Source organism: Sorex fumeus, unplaced genomic scaffold, assembly GCF_029834395.1.
Source record: "Sorex fumeus unplaced genomic scaffold, SorFum_2.1 ptg000094l, whole genome shotgun sequence".
Taxonomy (NCBI): domain Eukaryota; kingdom Metazoa; phylum Chordata; class Mammalia; order Eulipotyphla; family Soricidae; genus Sorex; species Sorex fumeus.
Window position 1 is genome coordinate 17,705,410 of NW_026606151.1, and position 19,143 is coordinate 17,724,552.

The following is a 19,143-nucleotide window of genomic DNA, read 5'->3' on the forward strand; positions in this document are numbered from 1 at the left end:
AACCCCTCTTTCCTGGCTCTGGCTCCGGATCTTGATCCCCCAGCCCACTGGAGCAATAGCACAGAGGAGAGGGCATTTGCCTTGCACGATTTACTCGAGCGGGTGCCAATAACGTCTCCATTCATCCCGGTTGCGTGCTAGTGTAGCCCAATGGTATCTGTTCGTTCTAGGAACATGCAGAGCCTCAAACCGATCATTCAGGGTCTTGACGAAGAAGTCTGACCATCTTGTAGGTGGGCGTCCACGTGATCTTTTGATGTCCCGTGGAATCCAGTCAGTAATGGCTCTAGTCCAGCGGTTGTCTGTAAACCTCATTACGTGTCCAGCCCATTTGATTTTTGATGTCTTGGCAAATGAGACAGCGTCCCTGATTCTTGAGCGTTGACGAAGATCAGAACTCCGGATTCTATCTCTCATTTGAGTGAATCGTGATATTCCAAGCATAGCTCTTTCGATTCCTCTTTGAGAGACCCGAATAGCGTTCTCATCCTGTTTTCGTAGGGTCCAGGTCTCTGAGGCATATGTTAATGCAGGAAGAACAGTGGAATCAAAGAGATGTGCTCGTAGCTGGAGGTTCTTTGTCCTTTTAGTTATTTCTTCAACGTTCTTGAAGGCATTCCAAGCCGCTCCAATAATAAATGGATCTCATTCTAGTGAACCCAAAAGCCAAAAATAAATAAATGAAAAGAACCAGACAACAGTGGAAAGGCCAGGGTGAGGATTGGGGAGCTGCTAATCTGGAAAACTTAAGCCCCTTAAATTGTTTTGCAGGGGTCCAGAAAAGAAGTCCCAGGGTTAAGGTGCTTGATCCCTGACAGCATATAGTTTCTCTCTTCCTTCCTTCCTCCCTTCCTTCCTTCCTTCCTTCCTTCCTTCCTTCCTTCCTTCCTTCCTTCCCTTCTTTCTCTCTTTCTTTCTTTTTCTTTCTTTCTTCCATTGAATCACTTTGAGCTACAGTTTAAAACTTTCATGTTTGAGTTTCAGTCATACAATGATCGAAAACCCACCACCAGTATACATTTTTCACCACCAATGTCCACAGTATCCCTCCCTCCATTCCCCCATCCCACCCTTCCCACCCTTCCCCCTGCCTCTGTGGCAGCCAATTTCCCTCTTGCTCTCTTTACTTATGGGCATTATGGTTGCAATACAGTATATAGTTTCTTGAGCATCACTGGCTGCAGGCTGGAAGTGCTACCTGTGTGGTTATAGATAATTCCTGACAAGCAGGGCCTTAGCATTGCATTTCCGGCTCAGTTAGCTTAGGGACCCCTTCCCCCACATCCCCAAGGCCCTACCCCCCAGATCTCTTGAGTACCACAGGATGGGGAGTCAGTATAGTTTTGTTTGGAGGTGCCAGGGATCAGCTAAGGGGTCATATATAAGGCAAGTTCTGTATAAAGTATCACTGAGTTTAAAAAAAAAAGTACCAGTGAGCTACATCCCTCACCCTGGGTACATATGCTATTGAAATAGGAAGGGAAGAAATCATGTATTTGCATGTAGAGAAAGAAAACCATTTAACTTAACTGTGGATAGTTTATTTAAGCTCTGTTTAAGCTTCCTAAATCCTCTTTCTCTCCACTTCGCCATGAGCTTCATACTCATGGGACCATAGGTCATCCTGGGGATCAGTTGGGGTCAGCCAGTGCCTTAATTCTTATACTCTCTCCCTGGCTCAATATGAGACTTTGCGAAGTGAAAATTTAGAATTCTCATTCCACTTAAAATTAGAATTTTCATGGAAAGACCATCTGCAGGGGCGATGATTCTCCTAAATGATAAAAAGTGTAACCCAAAGAGGGAGATGTTTGCAACGAAGGGGAAAGGTATCTCCTCTTTATTGTGATGTGACTTTCTGAGGCAAAACTCTAAAATGAAGGAAAAATATGTAGTTAGATGGTTATTTACACATTTCACCTCTCAATGAGCACAGATCAGAACACAAATATAAAGTTTCCTATTTCATTTATCCCTGGATGAAAATTTATGAGGTTTTTTAAAATTTTATTTTCATAAGGTTGCTCACATTAATTGATTATGTTCAAATTTTCAACACCAATCCCACCACCATTGCACCTTCCTACCACCATTATTTCGAATTTTCCCACCACCCTTCAAGCCTACCTGCCACAGGCAGATTCTAGATCATTTCTTTTCTATTGCTTGTTATGAATATCATGAGAGGTCACACAGCTGCAAAAGTGGCCACATGCTCCTAGAATTCTCAATATGTAAATGATTGGGGTCCAGAGACATCTCTGTAGGGAGCTAATTCGTTTGGAGATTAATTTGTGAGTCTCTGGATCAAGGCTGGGGTGCACTTAAATATGACTTGGAGGCAGTTCATGGGTGTGACAGCCAGGACCCCGAAGGGGCCGTCTGGAAGGCAGGAAGCTAGGAACCATCTCCGCTGCCATGTGGCCTGGTGTCTTCAGACCCTGTTCAGTTTCAGTTTTTCTCCTGAAAGTTTGTGGCCATCAGGGTTTCATCTGGAGTGGGCGGAACTGGGACACCTGGTCCATCTGAGAAGCCCCGTGAAATCCGCTCTGAAATCCGCTCAGCTCAGAGTCCGGAGAGATCTCCAGTGAGCTGCTGTCTTCCAAATGAAAGCTGCATCTCCCTGGATGAAAAATTAAAAGCCAGACTCAGACGTTTCCTATCAGCCCTTTCTAGTAGTTATTTTTGAAATCTGATTCATCAAGGCCAAATCTCATTGGATGAGTGAGGATGTTGAAGCTGTATTTGGAAGGTGTCCCAGTCTCTTATTTGCTCTTGGCCTGGTTCTGTGTTTTTACCTCAAATGACAGGTTTAAAATCATCCCTTGGGCCGGAGTGATAGCACAGTGGGTAGGGCGTTTGCCTTGCATACAGCTGACCAGAGTTCAATTCAATCCCTGTCATCCCATATGGTCCCCCGAGCACCACCAGGAATGATTCCTGAGTTCAGAGCCAGGAGTAATCCCTGACTATCCCCGGTGTGAACCGAAAGCAAGCAGTGTCGTCCTGTCCTGTTGTTCATTGATTTGCTTGAGAGGGCACCAGTAACGTCTCCATTGTGAGACTTGTTGTTACTGTTTTTGGCATATCGAATACACCACAGTGAGCTTGCCAGGCTCTGCCATGCAGGCGGAATACTCTTGGTAGCTTACTGGGCTCTCCAGGAGGGCCAGAGGAATCAAACCCAGGTTGGCTTTGTGCAAGGCAAATGCCCTACTTGCTGTGCTATTGCTCCAAAAGAAAAAAAAATCATAAAATATTCTCATCTCGCGTTTTTGTTCTTCCCCATTTCTCTGCAGCTCGAGTTGACTTTCAGCTACTTGGAGATTCATGGCGTCACCTGCAGCAAGCCGACCCAGGTGAGTGAGAGGCCCAAGGCTGCTGGTCTGACAGGCAGGGCCGACTGGTCAGGGCTTCAGGAAGCAAGAAGCACCACTTTCAAGTTTCAAGTTTCTCTGGGCTATGGAGGACCACAAGCGGAAGGGATGTGAATGTTTTCAAGCAAGAGGGTTGGCTTGGTGGGTGGGGATTGCTTCTCCTAAGGAGAGCATGTTTTCACACTCAAGTGGAAAAAAAAAGAACCCATTAGCTTTCCTGCGAGCCGGTGGTATTGCTGTTTGAGGGATACTAGTGACAGGATAGAATCTACTATTGTAGATTCTGTGCAACAGGTCTTAGCACAAACATTTTATTGCTGTGCTGCGGGGCTATAAGAGGTCTTTGAGGAAATATAATGAGATGGTTTTGGGGTATTAATAAAATGTACTCTGTGTGTGTGTGTGTGTGTGTGTGTTTGGGTCACACGTGGCTATGTCTTGGGCTTATTTCTGACTCTGTGCTCAGGGATCACTCTTGGCAGAGCTCAGGGGACCATGAGGATCAAATGTAGGTTGGCTGCATGTAAGGCCAACACCCTATGGGCTGGACTCTTGCTCTGGTCTAAAATGTACATTATATATATATATATATTTTTTTTTTTTTTGATTTTTGGGTCACACTCAGTGATGCACAGGGGTTACTCCTTGCTCTTCACTTAGGAGTTACTCCTGGCAGTGCTCAGGGGACCATATGGGATGCTGGGAGTCGAACCTGGGTCAGCTGCGTGCAAGGCAAACGCCCTACCTGCTGTGCTATCTCTCCAGCCCCTAAAATGTACGTTTTATAAACCAGCTTTATTGAGCTGTTGGTTACACGCTGTCAAGGGTACAGTTGGATGAGTTTAGATGGAGATAGATGTTCCTGTGAGCCCTTTACCGGAATCAGGCTATGGGACGCTGCCTTCTTATGCATTTTGTTCTGTGCTTTTGGCGTCTCTTCATCTGAAATCCTCTGCTGGTGTCTGATCCTATCTCTGCGGAAGGGTTGGCTTTTGGGAAAAGTGTATGTGGATAAAATCATCCTGTGGGTGCTCTTAACTGCCTGCCTTTCAATCAGTACGATTATCTTTTTTATTTTTCTTTTTTAATTTTTAAAATAGTTATATAGTGAGATATAGTTACAAAGCTTTCGTGACTGAGTTTCAGCCATACAATGATTGAACACTCATTCCTCCACCAGCTGCACATTCTCCACTACCAGTGTCCCCAGTTTCCCCCACCCCATCCCAGTCCTCAAACTGCCTCTGTGGCAATTTCCCCAATACTAGAGAGTTTTGGGCATTATGTTTTGCTCAGATTTTCTCACCACCATTCCCTGAGCAATGTCGTGACCCCTGAGCATAGATCTAGGAGTAATCCCTGACTGCAATGGGTATAACCCAACTCTCCCACCCCAGATTCTGAATGCAGATCCTTTATCAGATATGCATAATCCCATTTGCACATAATATATGTTATTTCTATGTCTTTTTTTAATATTCTTTATCATGCCTTTCAAAGAACACATTTTCATTTTCATAATATTCTATTGTTCATATTTCCTTTTATGCATATGTTTTTTTGTGTCCTGTTGGATAGATCTTTGCTTTCTCCATGACTATAGGATGTTTTATGTTTCCTACATGGTTCAAAATTTCTGGAGATATATATATATATTTAAATTTTATTTTATTTTTATAAAGTAGTTCACAATATTTGATTACATTTAATATTTGAACACCAATCCCACCACCATTACACCTTCCCACCACCATATTTTAGATGTTTCCATCTCAAACCCCAATCCCTGCCCGAAAGCAGAACCGAAATAATTTATTTTATAGTGTTTGTTATGAATAAACCACTGAAAATGCTCCCAAAAAGTTTCCTTAGAGGAGAGTGTGTGAAGATTGTTGTATTTCACCCAGGAACCATTAAGCCCTTCTGTAACATTAAGCCCTTCTGTAACAGATTACGAACATGTTGTTAAAGGTTGAGACTATATATATATATTTACCCCTAAGATTGGCTGCCTTCTGCTTTAAACCCCATCAAATGTGGTGTGCTACTCTTGGAGTATGAGTGGTGAGAGGTATGAGATGTCCAGGCATAGGTTCACTCATGGGTGAGGCTCAACCTGAGCACTGTGGTGGTTGAATTCTGGAGGATTTTGACTGCCGGGGCTGAGTTCCCTGGGGCAGGGATGGGCTTCACCCACCCCCTCCAGGGTGCCCCGAATGAAACAGCCTGGTGTGAGGTCTGGTAGCATGGATTTGGCAAATCATTTTATGTTCTCTGAGAGAGAAAGGCAGTGAGTCTCTAGATCGTGGCCGTAGATGAGATTATCTGGCTTCTGGTTATATATTTAGTTCTGTGATCAAGGAGGCAATTTTTGTATGTAAAGCAGTGTGTGAATCATACTCATCATTGTCGGAGACTGTTGCCTCCCTGCACTGGCTTTCACTATTGTTGCAAGTCATTTGTTCATGGAAATAGCGTCTGTTTATGGGCTCTGAATCCAGACCCTTTGGTCAATTGTCTGCTTCATACCATGACCACACAGTCTCGATTGCTGTGACTTCAAGTTTACTCTCTTTGGAAGACTTGACATCAAATAGTGTTAGTCCTCCAACATTGCTTTTTCTATTTCACTCTTCTTTTAGTTTTTCAGGTTTAGAAGCAGTTGAAACTTTGATTAGGGTGAGATTGAACTTTTAAATTAATTTGTGTACAAGTGATTTTTTTTGTTTTGCTCTTCTTTGGTGGGGTGCCTTTTTGGATCATACCTGGTGATGCTCAGGGGTTACTCCTGGCTCAGCACTTAGGAATTACTCCTGGTTGCTTAGGGGATCACGCGGGATTCTGGGGATTGAACCTGGATTGACTGCATGCCAGGCAAATGCCTTTACTGTTGTACTACCGCTCCAGATCCAGAAGTGATCCTTTTTTTTTTTTCCCAAAATCAAGTATTTTATTTTATCTGAGAACCTTCCTTCTCCTATATTGCTGAGGTATTCATTGAGAACATTCATTTGGCAACAATTTTTGGCAGAACACTCTCTAGAGAAGGTACCAGAGATTTGCCTGGACACTTAAACTTAAATGTCCATCAATAGTCTGGTTCCATCACTCTTTTTACTTTTTTAATTTTTTTAATTGAATCACTGTGAGCTACAGTTACAAACTTTTATGATTAAGTTTCAGTCACACAATGATCGAGCACCCATCCATCCACCAAGTGCACATTTTTGTTTATTTATTTATTGATTTATTGAATAACCGTGAGATACAATTACAAAGCTTTCATGTTTGAGTTTCAGTCACACAGTAATTGAACAACCATCTCTCCACCAGTGTACATTCTCCACCACCAGTGTCCCTAGTAACACCCCTCCGCGTCCCAAACCTCCCCCTGCCTCTATGGCAGACAATTTCCCCATACTCTCTCTCCTTTTGGGCATTCTGGTTTGCAATACAGATACTAAAAAGCTGTCACACTTGATCCTTTTTCTACTTTCAGCACACATCTCCCATCCCGAACAATCCCTCTGACCATCATTGACTTTGTGGTCCCTTCTCTACCTCAGCTGCCCTCTCCCCCAGCTCATGAGGCAGGCTTCCAACAGTGGAGCAATCTTCCTGGCCCTTGTGTCTGTCTACTGTCTTTGGGTGTCAGTCTCTAATTGTTATTTTATATTCACAAATGAGTGTGGTCCTTCTATTTCTGTTCCTCTCTTTCTGACTCACTTCACTTGAAGCAAATTTCATGACTTCATCTTTCCTAACAGCTGCATAGTATTCCATTGTCTAGATGTACCAAAGTTTTTGTTTTTTTTTTGTTGTTGTTGTTTTCGGGTCATACCCGGCGATGCACAGGGGTTACTCCTGGCTTTGCACTCAGGAATCACTCCAGACGGTACTCAGAGGACCATATAGGATGCTGGGAATTGAACCCTCGAACCCAGGTCAGCCACGTGCAAAGTAAATGCCCTACCCTCTGTGCTTTTGCTCCAGCCCCGATGTATCAAAGTTTCTTTAACCAGTCATCTGTTCTCGGGCACTTAGGTTGTTTCCAGATCCTGTCTATTGTGAATAGCAGTGCACATTTTTAATATGGTATCTCAGAGCCAAGAAAGGTATATTTTAATTGCTCTCAGTAGTGTTTTATTATTTTATTCTATATTACTTTTTGTTTGTTTGTGGACCGCACCCAGTGGTGCTCCTGGGCTACTCTTGACTCTGTGCTCATGGTTCACTCCTGGTGGTGCTTAGGGGATAGCTTAGTGCAACAGACTAAACTTTGGGGTACCCTCGCTCAAAGCATGTGTTCCAGCCCCTAGAGCCATTTTCTCTCTCCCTACTCCAATCCTCCACTCTTGAGCTGTCTTGGTTTTAGTTTATTGCAGCATCCACTGTAAAGGTCTTAGACATCAAATATCTTTCCAAGACACCACATGGGCCCCTGAGCACTGCCGGAAATGATCCCTGAGCACAGAGCCAAGAGTATCCTTTGAGTGCCATCAGAAATGGCCCAGCAAAACCCCTGCCCCCTTTCAAGTAAGTAATTTTTCAGTGCTCTTATAGATGACAATTCATTTCATTCTTTCATTTCTATTTGTTCTTTGCTGCCTTTTAGAAACGCAGTGGTTTTTTAATTAATTTTGTATCCTGTCACTTTGTGGTTCTCATTTAGGATCACATCATTTTCTTTCTTTTTTTCTTTTATTTTTTCTTTTTTGAGTCACACCCAGCGATGCACAGGGGTTACTCCTGGCTCTGCACTCAGGAATTACTCCTGGCGGTGCCTGGGGGACCGTATGGGATGCTGGGAATTGAACTTGCGTCGGCCATGTGCAAGGCAAATGCCCTACCCACTGTGCTATTGCTCCAGCCGCCCCCCTCCCCCCCACTAAAAAGTTTTTTTAAAAAGAAAAAAAAGAAAGGAATTTTAGGGTCCTATTATCTGTACTGAAAGCTTGTAATAGGAGGTAAGGCAAAAGGTTTTTTTTTTTTTTTTTTTTTTTTTTTAAAGAAAGGGAAGTGTAGGGTCCTGTCATCTGTACTGGAAGCTTGTATAGGAGGCCACGCATTTGCCTTGTAAATGGGAGACCTCCTCTCCGTCCCCACCACACCCAAGTTCAGTTCTGAGTACAGAGCCAGAAATAGGTCCTGGTCATCCTGGGGATGGTCCACACCCCCTGCCATCCCCCTCCAAAATAAATTCTACTTCCTTTTTCAATGTTCATTCTTTTCATAGCTATGGCATCTTTTTTTCTTTATTTTTCTGGGGCGGGGCAGGGCGGGGCATTCTTTTTGGCCTTGTTCCTTTACTACCCTCAATGGAGGACCTGTATGATACCAGACAGAAGCTGGGCTGCTTGGATGCAGGGCGTGTGCCTCAGCCCTTTGCGCTCTCTCCTCACGCCCCTGAGGGGGCTTTGTCCTCAGGATCCTTCTCAGGATTTTGTTTGCAGTGGACAGTCCTTTTCTTTCTTTCTTTTTTTATTTTTTTGGCATTTTGGGTCACACCCAGCGATGCACAGGGATTCCTTCTGGCTCTGCACTCAGGAATCACTCCTGGCGGTACTCAGGGGACCCTATGGGATGCTAGGAATCGAACCCGGGTGGGCCGCGTGCAAGGCTAACGCCCTACCCACTGTGCTATCGTTCCAGCCCCTGCAGTGGGCAGTCTTGAGGTCCTGTAAAATGTTTTCCGTCAGAACAAGGAGCAGGTTTGCTTTCCGCTTACTGGGAAGGCAGCCGATGATCAGGAATGTTTCATTTCCTGTCTAACCCAGCATGCGTCCAGAGTTCTGTGCCATGCTGGCAGGCTACTGAGGAAGGGGGGGAGGGGTACTGTGCAGGCAGGCACCAAGAACCAAGGCCTTTGTCTCTCACTGGGAGTCCCCAGGTTTCCCTGCTCCCTTGCTGGCCCGGAAGAGGCAGAATCAATACAAACAAAGCCTCTGACAGTTCGACAGTTCTGCTGACTGATACCTCCAGTTCATTGCTGAGCACATGACTGACACCTGTTCATTGAGCTTCTTGTCTTAGAGGGGAGACATGCATCTCTTGGCAGGGGGTGGGGGGGGGACACATTAGGCTTTTTTTCCCAGAAAAAAAATTCATGTTCTAATTTTGCCAAGTGGTGGTTTATTTTTCTGTTGCCATTGTGTGGTTTTCTTTTTTTGGTTTTTGGTGAGATCTACTGATAGATTTTCTTTCTTTCTTTCTTTCTTTCTTGGTTTCTTTCTTTCTCTCTCTCTCTCTCTCTCTCTCTCTCTCTCTCTCTCTCTCTCTTTCTTTTTTGCTTTTTGGGCCACACCCAGAGATGCTCAGGGGTTACTCCTGACTTTGCACCCAGGAATTACTCCTGGTGGTGTGCTTAGGGGACCATATGGAATTTGGGAATTGAACCTGGGTCGGCCACGTGCAAGGCAAATGCCCTACCCACTGTGCTATTGCTCCGGTTCCCTACTGATAGATTTTCAAATATGAAATCAGCTTTTTCATTCTTGGAATTCACACACCTGGTAGTGATAATGGTATCCGTATTAGGTATTGTCGATTCTAGTTGTTAAAGGTTTGTTAAGACTTGTTTGCATACTTCTATGGTTTTTGTTGTTCTTAGGGGGTTTTTTTGGTGGGCGGGTGGGGTGATGGAGTTGAAATTTGGGTTGTGCCCAGCTGTGCTCGGAAACTATATCTTTTTCAGAGATCACTCCCAGTGGTGCTCAGGGATTGGATTCAGGCATCCTGCCTACAAAACAGGTGCTGTAGTCTCAGTCATCTTTCTGGCCCCTAGTGGGGTATTTATTTATTTTTTTTGCCTGATTTTTCTTCAACCTTTTTACTTTCCCTCTTCCAGTCCTAGGCTTTAGGATGAGCTGATGATGAGTCACTCCATTTTTTAGAAAAATTTATGTATAGACTTTTCTTAAATATTTTCGCTGAATTCACCATCAAAGTCATGTGAACCTGGAGTGTGTCCTTGGGAGGATTTTTACCTCAAATTGTTTCTGTAATGGATATAGATTCATTCAATGTTCCTTCTTGAGTGAGTTTTGGGAGTTTGTAGCTTTTTTTTTTTCCTTTAAGTATTCTTTTCATCTCAGGTACCAGAATTATTGATACCAAGTTGTTTGTAATAACTATACATTATCCTTTAAATAGCTGGAGGATATTATCTTTTTTCATTCTCATGGCTAGAGGTTTGTCCTTTCTATCGATCTTCTCAAACAGCTTGCTTTTTCAGTTTCATGTATTTTATCCATCCGTATTTGGTCCTTTGTGTTAATTGCAATGACTTTGTTTTCTATTTGAATGATTCTTACTCTGCTTTTTTCCCCATTATCCTTCTTTTCTTTCTTCTTTTGAGTCTAGCTTTTTACAGCCCATGAAGAGAAACGTGTGTTTGCTTTCGCCTGCATCTGTGTGTATGTGTGTGGTTTGTTGATAACGTTTCTCAAAGAAATTGTCAAAATTGTCACTTTCACGTTAATCGAGATTACACACACATCCTTGGAACGTTTCCACAGTTCATTTTAGTGTAATGTTTTATCCTATGTGTTTATTATTCTCTTGAAACTGGAGTTTGGAAGAAAAATCACAGTTCCATATGTTTGCCCAAATGGGCAGACATATGCAGGAGTGACTGATAGCGCCTGATGCCATCATCAGAGCTTTCTTGATGGCCTTAATTTAGGCGTGTTTGTGTTTATGATTTAGGGGCTGGGGTGGAAGCAGAAGGCAGCTATTGAAAAGTGAATGCCAAGTCGTATTAAAAATATGATTTGACTGGGTATTTGACTATGCAGAAGGATGTTGACACAGCAAGGCTAATTTTTCCGTGTGGCTGCTGAAAGTGGTCCTGTCCCTTTGATATGTCTGGCATTCAGAGGAAGCCCCAGGGAGCTGTTTTGTCACTGTAAGCCCCAAAGAATTGGCTCCCTACACATTGGGTTACTTTGCCTTGGTCCTTGGTATGGACCCTGCAGATGAAATGAACATCTGTTCATTTCATCTGTAGGACAGTGGTTCTGTTTCCACAGAGGGCAACTAACTGAATGCACCCAGCCAGTGGGATTCAGAGTGGGAAATTTGAGAATGTGACACTCTTTAAAAGTACAGTGTCTCAACAGTCCCCTGTTCCTTGTCATCCGTCTAGCACCCCCTTCCCCTCTGCTCACCACATAGGACGGTTAGGATTCAGTATGTCTTGGAGGTGGGTATTTTTTTTTTCTCAAATGCACCATTTGATGCTGTTGTTCTCAAGGTTGAAAGGCACTAATCTTAGTGTCTCTAATTTTGATTCTTTCTCTCCCTTTCTCTTTTTGTGCCACTTTGACGTTTAGGACTTACTCCTAGTAGGGATGGGGGGAGTCACATGGGATACCAGGGACCAAACTTGAACTGATTGTATGCGAGCCAAGTTCCCTACCCACTGTACTATTGTTCTCTTAGGTCGGATCACAAAGGATGATAGTTCATCTATGACACTTAAATCCAGTGTGATTTGGGCAGTCTTTTCTAACATTCTCTTGGATTGTTTTTTTTTGGGGGGGGTCACACCTGGTGCTGGCACAGGGGTCACTCTTAGCTCTGCACTCAGGAATTATCCCTGGCTGTGCTCGGGGAACCACATGGGATGCTGGGAATCGAACCCGGGTTGGCTGTGTGCAAGGCAAACACCCTACCCACTGTGCTATCGCTGTAGCCCCTCTTGGATAATTTTTAACTTTTAAAAGTCATTGTCATATTAATTATGCTTTCATTTTGGGGCGTAACTTCAGAGACGCCTAGCCCAATCCCTCTCACTGTGTGTATGGGATAGTCAGTGTCGCTGAGGCAAAGAATGTGAGTTTCTACATCTTTTCCTAGTGAATTGTTATGGTTCTTTCTGGTGTTCAAGTTCTAGTTCCTTCATGGTCAATAAATCAAAGTACTAATTACATAGTTTGGTAGCTCTGGAGGGTTATTTGAGCCTTTTCTTGTACAACTGAAATACCTCCTGGGATTTAAAAAGTAAGTTTAATTGTTTGCTGTGCCATAGGATGATTTCAGTAAATGATCCCTTATGTTTTCTGGCTCTTAGAAAAAATAAAAGCTTCTCTTAAATTTACATTAGTGTGCACTACTTTAATAAAGGAGGGAAATAGAAATTGGCAATTGGAGTTAGAAATTGAAATTGCAAATGAGACCTGTGCTTATGTCTGATTATTTTATTACTAAAATTTTTATTATCTTTTGGGCCATATCCCCATAAATGCTCCAGGCCTCCTCTTGGCTCTCTGCTTGAGTGACCCCTGGCAGTCCTGTGTAGTGTCGGAGATCGAACTGGGGACAGCCACCTGCAAGACGAGCTTCTTGTCCCCTGGACTGTCTCTCCAGACCCTAATTCCTAATTAATTGATTAATTAATTAACTTATTAACAGTTACAAGCTTTCATGTTTGAGTTTCAGTCATACAATGATCGAACACACATCCCTCCACCAGTGCACATTCTCCACCACCAATATCCCCAATATATGGCCCCATTCCCACCTTCACCCTGCCTCCCTGGTAGACATTATTCTCCATACTATCTCTCTACTTTTGGGCATTATGGTTTGCAATACAGATACTGAGAGGTTATCATGTTTGGTCCTTTATCGACTTCCAGCACACGCCTGATTTCTATTTCAATGTGTGTTGGGAGTCATGGACTGTGACCTGGTAGGTGTCTGAGCAAAACCTTGGTAAACATTCTACCCTCCACCCCCGCCCCTACCCCTCACAGCTGAGAAAGATGCAGAAGAGAGACAGGAGAGGGAATTCTTTTTCTTGGTAATCTCAGATAGTCTCACCGCTCTGATTTTGTCACTGTCCTTACATCAGGCAGGGATGGTGACATGTTCTGCAGGGCTGGGTGAGTTCTTTTGTGTGGAAGGTTGAAATCTTTGAAGGCTTCATTTCTTTCCCCACCTGTCACCTTTCTTTGCCTCCCTGTCACTCCATTCAATCCTGTGCAATTAAGGATGATTAGGCGTTAAGATTAAGTGGAATTAGAATAAAGCTAATTACTCACACCCAAACTGTGAACTGAATAGATGCACTAGACATGAAGCGAGCAGAAATATCATGTTGTGAAAAATGTGATTCCTCCCTGGGGAGGGAAGGTTGGAAGTGTAGCATGTCAAGCAAGACAGCCGCTGCCCACAGTACCTGGCTCTGGCATGTAACAGGCCTTGTGCAGCTAGATGCCTGGCTCGCAGCTGCATCTCACTGCAAAGCAGCGTTAGTCTTTTTCTTTTTTTTTCAATGTTTAATCAGCAGAAATTCGTTTTATTTTATTTAAAAATATTTAAAAATTATTTTATTTTAAATTTTATTTGTATAAAGTGGGCTGGAGCTATAGCGCAGTGGGTAGGATGTTTGCCTTGCAAGTGGCTGGCCCGGCCGACCCGAGTTCGATTCTTCCTCCCCTCTCTGAGAGCCGGCAAGATACTGAGAGTATCCCGCCAGCACGGCAGAGCCTGGCAAGCTACCTGTGACGTATTCGATATGCCAAACACAGTAACAACAAGTCTCACAATGTTACTGGGCCCGCTTAAACAAATCAATGAACAATGGGAGGACAATGACAGTGACCATGTATAAAGTCGTTTACAATATTTGATTACATTTAATATTTGAGCACCCATCCCACCACCGTTACACCTTCCCAACACCATATTTCGGATCTTGCCATCACGAACCCCCACCCCTGCCCTGAAGCAGAACCCAAAGAATTGATTTTGTATTGCTTGTTGTGAATGAACCAGCAGTGTTAGTCTTTGGTGGACACTGTGACTATTGTAGTATTTGGTGGCCCCAGCATCCACTCCAGGAGTTCAGGGGACACGTGATTCCAGGTACTGGAACTGTGTTCTTCCAGCGGAGCCACCTTCTGGCACCTTCCCTTAGATACCTCCTTGTTATGCGGCTGATCAATAAGCGTCTCCAGATGGAATAAAATGTGTGGCCCTTTGGGGTCGGCTTTTGCAAATGTTTCTTGAACCAGCTTTTCGATGACCCGTGTAGTCCCTGCGTAAGGAATTTCAAAGGCAGTGCTATTTATTTTTTGAGGAGTGCGCTGGAAATTTGGATTAAAAACATTTTTCTTCTTCTTTAATATAGGGAGCCGATTAAGTGGCTGGGGGGTGATAGGTACTAAGTATGTGTTTGCAGATGCTTCTCAAGCACTGGCTTTCAGTATTTTTATGCCTGCGAATCCGGGGATGCTACAAATCACTCCTGTCCTCTTGAAATACTTATGGAAAACATTTAAGACCCACATCACTTGTCTTTTCCTGTGATCTCATTTTGACAAATAAATTGCGTTCCTTTTCCTTCTCACAGAAGCACTGTAAAAAAACAGGTAATTACCAATTTTAATTTAGCTAATTTTAGGACAACCTAAAGCGAATCTAAAACCTGCTTAGTTAATCAAATTGGTTAGTTTCACATTAAGTGTGGTTTCCCTGCCACCATAGTTTTGTACAAATTGAGGCCCAGCAGGAGGTGAATATGAGGCCATTTTCATGCAGTGAGGCTTCAGAGCCACTGAGGGGTATTTTTGAGATTTTCGATAACGGTATCTTCTAAACAAAGAGTTTGCAATGATTCCTTTCATTTGAAATGTGTTCCCAGTTTATCACAGGTGTTGCAACCAGCCCTCTCCCCATTTCTGGGTGTATATTCATTTATAGGTCTAGCTTGATTAAGTATCAACATATTTGGTAGAAGTGTGGGTCATCTCCCTTTATTATAGAGGTGGGCCTTTGCTTAGTGCCAACTACTACTTTGTTTTCATCCTATAATCCTTTCCAAATTACCCTTCTTTAAAGTTGAATATTTCATAAGCATTTAATTTTTATTTGTTTTTTTTTTTTTGTCATAAGAGGTTTCATTAGTTTATCAGCGCATCTCACAGGGTGCCTTGTTTTTGATGATCTTTTAAATATTTATTATTATGGGAACCTGTCCATGACTGGGTGCAAGGGACTATTCCTGTCAGTGACTGGGTGTGCGGGACCATTCCTTTCAGTGACTGGGTGCACAGGACCATTCCTGTCAGTGACTGGGTGCCGGGGACCATTCCTGTCAGTAAATGCGGGGAACCATTCCTGTCAGTGACTGGGTGTGCGGGACCATTCCTGTCAGTGACTGGGTGTGGGGGACCGTATCTGTCAGCAACTGGGTGCAGAGGACCATTCCTGTCAGCGACTGAATACAGGAGGCCATTCCTGTCAGGACTGGGTGCGGGGGACCATTCCTGTCAGTAACTGGGTGCAGGGGATCATTCCTGTTAGCGACTGGGTGCTGGGAAATGAACCTGGGGCCTACCACAGGTGAGGCAAGTGTTCTACACTTAACCACATCTCTGGTTTTCTAAGACATGTTTTGTTTTTAACTCAGAGGTAACTGTCTGATGCTCTTGGGTACTCACAGACAAAGATAGTGTCGTGATAGCAAACCAGCTCTTTAGAAAAGGAGAAATTAAGTGAAATTAAGTGTAGATGTGGAAATTTGGTGTCCATCACCCCTGGAAGGAGGGCATGTCTGCTCGAATGTGCAGTTTGGCCTTTGAGAAGATCCTTCAGCTTCCTCCTTCCTCCTTTCTGTGCCCTGTCCTGGCATTCTTAAAGCCTGAACTGCCCTCTCGGGACAGTCTCCTCAGAGGTGGGAGACGTGCGAGCATCTCTCGCCATGAGTACCTGGTTTCCGTGACTGACCGTGAGCAACGTCGCGGAGTTGGGCAAGTGGCTAAGAAGTGTCTACCCTGGTTCTTACAGATGGTTGTGGAGACCGAGAAGTGTGGCATCTCCATGAAGATGGCATCGCCTGAGGATGTGAGTGAGGTACTGGCCCACATCGGCACCTGCCTGAGGAGGATCTTCCCCGGCCTGTCCCCACTGTGAGTTTTCCTGGGGTCCAAGGGGGTTGGGCAGAGAGTAGAGCAGGGGGACACTTCCCCAGCAAGGAGGACAACCCGTCACCCTCTCACCCCCTTCCTCCTCCTCTCAAACTTCATCAGCTTGGGAAACCCACTACCCACCTACCCCCTTCTTCCTTCCCTCAGACTTCCTCAGCATGGAGAACCCATTACCGCCCCCCCCCCTTCCTCCTTCCCTCAGACTTCCTCAGCATGGAGAACCCAACACCCTCTCACCCCCTTCCTCCTTCCCTCAGACTTCTCAGCGTGGAGAACCCAATACCCTCTCATCCCCTTCTTCCTTCCCTCAGACTTCCTCAGCATGGAGAACCCAACACCCTCTCACCCCCTTCCTCCTTCCCTCAGACTTCTCAGCGTGGAGAACCCAATACCCTCTCATCCCCTTCTTCCTTCCCTCAGACTTCCTCAGCATGGAGAATCCACTACCCACCCACCCCCTTCCTCCTTCCCTCAGACTTCCTCAACATGAAGAACCCAACACCCTCTCATTCCCTTCCTCCTTCCCTCAGACTTCCTCAGCATGGAGAACCCACTACCCACCCACCCCCTTCCTCCTTCCCTCAGACTTCTCAGCGTGGAGAATACAACACCCTCTCATCCCCTTCTTCCTTCCCTCAGACTTCTTCAGCATGGTGAACCCAACACTCTCTCATCCCCTTCCTCCTTCCCTCAGACTTCCTCAGCATGGAGAACCCAACACCCTCTCATCCCCTTCTTCCCTCAGACTTCTTCAGCATGAAGAACCCAACACCCCCCCCCCCCCCCATGCCCTTCCTCCTTCCCTCAAACTTCTTCAGCATGGAGAACCCACTACCCACTCATCTCCTTCCTCCTTCCCTCAGACTTCCTCAGCATGGAGAACCCAACACCCTCTCACCCCTTTCCTCCTTCCCTTAGACACGACCCCCCAGGGACCCCACTTCACACTGCTGGGTTGCAGACATTAACGAGAGTCTTTCAAGTCTTACTCTTGAGAGAACGTGAGTCTGGAGGTTTCTGGCAATTCTTTAACCTCTGCTCTCCAGACTCAAAGGAGCCTTTAACCTCCAACATACCATGCAGTGGATTTTCCTCACTTCTCTTTGCAGAATGCCAGGGGTTGACTAGCTTGGCAGAGAGACATCACGCTCTGTGTGAATGGAAAAGAGAGGACTTTCATTTTTCTCCTTGGGCTCCATTTAGTAATAAGAAACTTCAAAAGGAAAAAGAAGACATAAATATTAAAAATATTAACCACTTTTATTTCTCTTAGTTTTCTGCATTGGGCTGGAGTGATAGCACAGCCATAGGGCGACTGCCTTGCATGCAACCAGCCTGGCCGGGCCAGGTTCGATTCCTCCGCCCCTTTCGGAGAGCCTGGCAAGCTACCGAGAGTATTCAATATGCCAAACACAGTAACAAGAAGACTCACAATGGAGACATTACTGGGCCCGCTTGAGCAAATCGATGAACAATGGGAGGACAGTGTTTTTTTCTGCATTAGGCATAAGGATGTTAGTAAATTTTGCCATATATGCCCTTGCATTTTTTTTTTCCTTCAGTCTTTAAAATCACAATTTTGTGCTTGGGTCACAGTGTCTGTACTTGTGTGTGATTATTGGGTTGGTGGAAAGGGGAAAGATTTGATGGGCAGAACTGAAGGCAGAGAGATTCGCACCCGAGAAAGCGCCCTAAAAGGTAGTTCATTGTCAGAATCACTTCCTGAAGGATGCGGACACACAGCTTGTGGACTGTGCCTCTCCAGTGGACGCCCAGCTCTGCCTCTTGCTTCAGATCGGGGTGGCAGAAGGGAAAGTGGAGGGCCTATTGCCCTGTGTGGGACAGGATCGAGCAGAAAGTCCTGTTCGTGAGAAGCCTGGCAGCAGGAGAGCCTAACTTTCCTGCTGTGTAGGCTCTGGGTGGCTGAAGGGGCTCCCTGGGGCAGGAACTTCCTTTCAATCACTTAGGCTTGCAGACACCTGCTTCTCTCTCCTCACCGATATTCTTCTCTTCACGGTGAGCACCAGAGTGGGCTGGCCCTGGTCTTCTTGCTTGTCTTTTATGTGTGTGTTGTGTGTTTGTGTGTGTGTGTGTGACACAGAGAGAGAGAGAGAGAGGGAGGGAGGGAGGGGGAGGGAAAGAGAGAGAAGGAGAGAGGGAGGGAGGGAGGGAGGGAAAGAGAAAGAAAGAGGGAGGGAGGGAGGGAGGGAGGGAGGGGGGTGTCTATTTACTTGAGGGAGCCACATGGCACCAGCCTTGTCCTGTGAAGTGGAAGGGGGAGTTGGGGCTGCCCCCTGACTTCCATATTGGTAGAATGTCCCCATACGAGGGTTTTGAAGGCAAATGGTCACTGGTTTATGGTCACACAGTGGGGGTTGTGAGGGTGCCGTGGGGTGAGGTGAGGAGTGAATTAGGAGGGCTGTGGGGAAATTGCCAGCAGGAAACCTTGTCTCAGGAACGGTTTCCATATTATCCTCAGAGCCCCCAGAGGACTCTTGGGGCTGTCAGGCGCGAGCACTAACTCTGGCCCGTTTCCCTTAAAAGCCACTTGAAGAATGTCACTTTGTACTTGAGTTTCCTTATAATTTCCTTCCTTTCATTCTAAATGAACACAGATGAGATAAGAAAATGATTAAAGTTATTGAAAGAGGGCTTATCAGACCCAGAGCAATATTTAGCGGCCCTGTTTTCTTTAAAATGGCAGTTTTGCTTCATAGTCTGAAGGGTGTTGGGGGCTGTGTGTGTGGGAGGGGGAGGGGTAATGATTTTCTTATTTGGGGTTAGATGCTTTTATATTCTTCTCCCAGAGAAAATGGTTTTCTGTCTCGACA

At 44.9% G+C, this 19,143-nt stretch overlaps 1 protein-coding gene across 10 annotated transcripts in view; it reads left to right on the plus strand.

Annotated features, from left to right (window-relative positions):
* The window catches only part of CARMIL1 (capping protein regulator and myosin 1 linker 1), a 362,886-nt gene that overhangs the window by 137,777 nt on the left and 205,966 nt on the right, over nucleotides 1-19,143 (plus strand). For all 10 annotated transcript variants that reach the window (XM_056132249.1, XM_056132250.1, XM_056132255.1 and 7 more), the window contains exons 4-5: nucleotides 3,300-3,359; nucleotides 16,173-16,294. In XM_056132249.1, coding sequence (XP_055988224.1) covers nucleotides 3,300-3,359; nucleotides 16,173-16,294 — 182 coding nt within the window. The remainder of the gene's footprint in view (nucleotides 1-3,299; nucleotides 3,360-16,172; nucleotides 16,295-19,143) is intronic.